The 4,291-nt window shown below is 43.1% G+C and overlaps 1 protein-coding gene across 1 annotated transcript; it reads right to left on the bottom strand.

Moving 5' to 3' along the window:
- Positions 1-95: 95 nt before the first annotated feature.
- LOC123159598 (pathogenesis-related protein PRB1-2) lies at positions 96-898 on the bottom strand. Its single transcript, XM_044577415.1, has one exon. It carries the CDS (start codon positions 848-850, stop codon positions 326-328), a length of 525 nt encoding a protein of 174 aa, XP_044433350.1. The 5' UTR covers positions 851-898; the 3' UTR covers positions 96-325.
- Between the last annotated feature and the right edge of the window lie 3,393 nt (positions 899-4,291).

Genomic DNA, 4,291 nt, shown 5'->3' with positions numbered 1-4,291 from the left:
TGAAAACAAATTCAAATTTCGTTTGAAAGTTTTTTCAGGGGTTCACAATATTATTGTTATCGTCATTTATTTTCCAAGATTTGAACAAGAAAACAAAAGGAAAGACATTTGCATGGAGGTGTATATGATTACACTTACACGCATTCTTAAAAAAAAAAGATTGCACTTACACGCTCCACAGAGCCGCATGGATACATGCAGGCCGGAATGTGCGCTTATTTACGTACGTACAGTACGTATAACATATTTATAGAAGTAAATATTCAAAATCCACACACATAAACACACACACCTATGCATGTATGATCACATTCACACGTACATACTACTTGGCTTCGGCGTCAAGGGTGAGGAACGCGAACGGGCGGTCGCCGTTGAAGTTGCCCGGGGGGTTGTAGTTGCAGATGATGAAGACGCCCCGGTTCCCGGCGCAGACCACGCGCGCGCAGCCGATGCGGGTCGACTTGCGCCACACCACCTGCGTGTAGTGCCCGCACACTTTGCCGGCGTCGCAGGTGTTGGTGTTGAGGTGGTAGTTCCGCTTCTCGTCCACCCACGACTTCACGGCGTTCGCGGCCGTCCACGACTGCCCGGAACCCCAGAAGATGTTCTCGCCGAACGGCCCGCCGGAGTGCTGCAGCCGGCAGTCGGCGGCGCGCTTGTTCGCGTAGTCCTGCGCGAACCTGGCCACGCTGTTGTCCCATGTCACCGCGCCGACGCCGTCCGCGGCGCGGGCGCGGTTGTGCAGGTTGACGAAGTCCTGCGGGGTGTTCTGCGCCGAGACGCCGGCCACCACGGCCATGACTATGGCCAGCGCGAACATTGCAAGACTGCTCTTGGAAGATGCCATGATTAGCTAGTAGGTGACTCGAGATCGATGAAGAGTAGTGCTGGAATTTGACCGGTATTTGTAGCCTGGGGACGTGGAAAGAATCCATGGCTATCTTTTTTTTTTTTTTTTGAACTGCATGGGTATCTATTTCAAGGATGCTAGCAAGAAGATGCGGGGAAAAGAATAATTAGATGCATGCATCATGAGTTCATGACTTGCTAGCTACATGCGGTACAGTTTCGTTTTATTTCCAGTACATACGCATACATCTGACAACAAGTGATTCCATGCAATCCCGACGTATATTAGGTCTATTTGTTTGGGCAGTTGGGTTTGCATTAATCTAGAACTAGATCATAACCTCATTGGGCGGCGAAGATGAAAACTGTACATCCACTTGGGCGGCTGGGGCAAGTTGCAAAATATGCTTGCGTCTGTGTCGCTACTGCCTACTGTGGCTTACCAGTTGGTGGTTGCGGCTTATCGAGCTCACATTTTCTTATGTGTTTGTGTGTATGTCATGCATAGATCACATGTCTATTATTGGTACTTGTAATTTTTTGATGTGACATTATGAGTCAATAAAAGCGTCCTTTAATGAGAAAATGCAAGTTTTACTTTATATTGTTTCTTTCAGAAATAGTAAAACAACTAGACATCGCACATTATAATGTGTTGTTAGATCTCAAAATAGTGTAAGCTATTTGTTGTACGGAACTGTAGCACATCTCTATGGTAATTTTTAAGGAGACACTACTACGTAATCATCTGTTCTCATGAAAATAGCCATGACTCGCGGCAGCCTTGGCAAGAGCGCGATGACGAAGATGCAACCCTTGCAAAAGCGGCAAACGTGGTGACTGAGAAAGCCCCGACGGTTGTTGTCATTGGCTTGTCGAGCTCCTTTGCCTCCTCCTCATGAGGCCGGGATGAGGCGTGACATTTGTATGCATGCATTATGGTAATGATTATTTTGTGTAGTTCATCTAGATATAAATTAGTGAACAGATGAACTACGGTCGACTTTTGAGGATGATAAGTTGCATTCAAAATTAGCCAATTGCCATCGCAGATGGCTAGTCTTTATTTTATTTTTCCTTTTGGTATGGACAAATGAAATCACCGTCTGGACTATATGCTTGTGGACTTGGAAAGTTTATGGATGAATATTGTCAGTCAGGCTTTGTGATTTGTGTCAACTCACTCACTAAATACTGGCACATTATTAGAGCATGGTTCATAATTAATATAGCCTGCAGCTCGCTATATAAAATTGCCATGTCATGAAGAGCTTCTACTCATAAAATAGGATTGGTTATAAGGCTGGCCATAGTGGGAGTAACATAACCGGTAACATGCACTTGGGACTAGCAAACATGCTTATGTGGCACACAATTAAAGAAGAAAGAGAGGGTTAGAGTAACATAGGCAGATACCGTATCAAGTTAAATGATATGCTACTTTGTGTCATGCATGGCAATAAATATGATTATCTATGATACTACTTTATAATACTATGCACTATGGAGGATACTCCCTCCGTCTAGGTGTGTAAGTCATCTTATAAAAACCAAATAATCCCAAAACACTTAGGCGCGGTGCATTAAATTCTACATCGTTTCTTGTTTCTTGACATATCAACCAATAAGAGATGTGGGGTGTGCATGCTTTTAATGAATTGAGACTACCAAACACGACATGCAGTGGTTAGTTCATTGCATGCAATGCTATTAATTAGCAAATGAACATTAAGTTCTCTCGTTTTCCCCTCCTCCTTGGTCACGGTGCACAACCTAAGATGACTTACTCACCTAGACGGAGGGAGTACTAGTGTATGATACTCTCCACTATGAGTAGCCTAAGGTTGGCTCTTAGCTGAGTAATTTATTTCAGTTTCTCTCTTTCTCTTTCCTCTCATTTACTCATTTTACCTGGGAGCACGTGTAAGGGCTGGCTCTTGTTTGAGAGCCCACTCCTTTTTTTCTTGTTTGTCTCCTCCACATAGACAAACATGACATGTAAGCGGACTTATAGCCTACTATTATACTTGTTTTTATAGAACGCAAATTGTGTGGGGCGTGTACTGCCGCACAAGGTTCAAGAAAGAAAATCATGTGCGGTATGAAACCGTGACACGGTTGCAGACGGCTAATCATTTGTGATATTGAAAATGCCTACGAGGACAGTTGATGCGTACAAGATTTCTCAAGTTGGATACAAAAAATATGACAACCATATCATGACACCATGCCTATTTCAGATTTTTCCAGACCATACTTCCAGAAAAACAATCCAATAAGCCATGGTTGAGGTCGAGTATTGACACCGGATGCAGATCAGAGTAAGGCCATCTAGTGGGCCATCACGATTCAATAATAAAGTAATTCACAATCATGCTAAATGAATTGGGTCAATGAGCACAACTTCAATCCTCACACGTTACCCGGCGGCTAACCAGCTTTTGTTTGGACTCAATAAAATACTAGGATGGCTGCTGCCTGATGGCTGCATGTATGTACATTACCATACCGTTGGTAAAAGAAAGAGCAATTTTAACATGGTCATGTTTACCTCCTTTTTGCCTTCATCTGTACGTACTTGGGAGGACCACTATGCTAGATAAGCTTTCATAAGAGGTAATATCATCAGGAGTCATATAACTTGCGCTTGATGTTCAGTTTGATGCTAAAACTTTGAAAATACCGAATTCTAGTCATTTAACTTATTTCAAGCGTGCAAATACAGTCACAAGAGCGTATGCGAACGTATCCATGTGTATGATCCCACCTGTCAGTAAGTGATGGGCTCAATGCAACGCATTTTGCATGAAACTCCCTCGTACTTTTATTTACAGAAAAAGTTGGGCACTATACTGAAAGTAGATGAGAAATTATTATAAAAAATTAAATGGGATAAACTAGGAGTCGAACCTGCGATCCATGGCTTCAACGAGAACCACTCTTACCAATCCACATAACAAGTTCAATAATAAAGTGTGTATAATAAATATATATATATATATATATACTGTACATGGACGAATGCGGAGCTTAGAGCATCTCTAGCAGACCCCGCATCCCACCGACCCGCAAAACGCGTTTGCAGTTCACGGAAAAACGGTTTTGTGGGCCGGCGCGGACGGCCGCAGAGGCAGACCCTGCAAACGGACCCGTATAAATGGATATTCGCGGAATATGCTCTTTTACGGGTCGACTTTGCGGGGTCTGGTCTGGCACCGCTCCCGTCGGCCCGCAGATCCTAAATTGCACCTCAATTTGACACAACATAATGCATTTCTTTGCTTTTCTAACAACATTGGATACATAGGACATCACCAAATCTTTGCTAGAATAGTAAGACCAAAAAAAACAAGAACCACAATTATGCATTTTAGAAGATTTCAAACTTCCATAACTGCTCAAACTAGTTGGACCAATATCTTCTCCATGAATTCATTGT

The sequence above is a fragment of the Triticum aestivum genome, chromosome 7B, assembly GCF_018294505.1.
Source record: "Triticum aestivum cultivar Chinese Spring chromosome 7B, IWGSC CS RefSeq v2.1, whole genome shotgun sequence".
Taxonomy (NCBI): Eukaryota; Viridiplantae; Streptophyta; class Magnoliopsida; order Poales; family Poaceae; genus Triticum; species Triticum aestivum.
This window is presented reverse-complemented; position numbering and strand designations above follow the sequence as displayed.

Excerpts from the sequence above, each read along its gene's own strand:
- LOC123159598 (XM_044577415.1), bottom strand. The coding sequence starts at position 850 with ATGGCATCTTCCAAGAGCAGTCTTGCAATGTTCGCGCTGGCCATAGTC.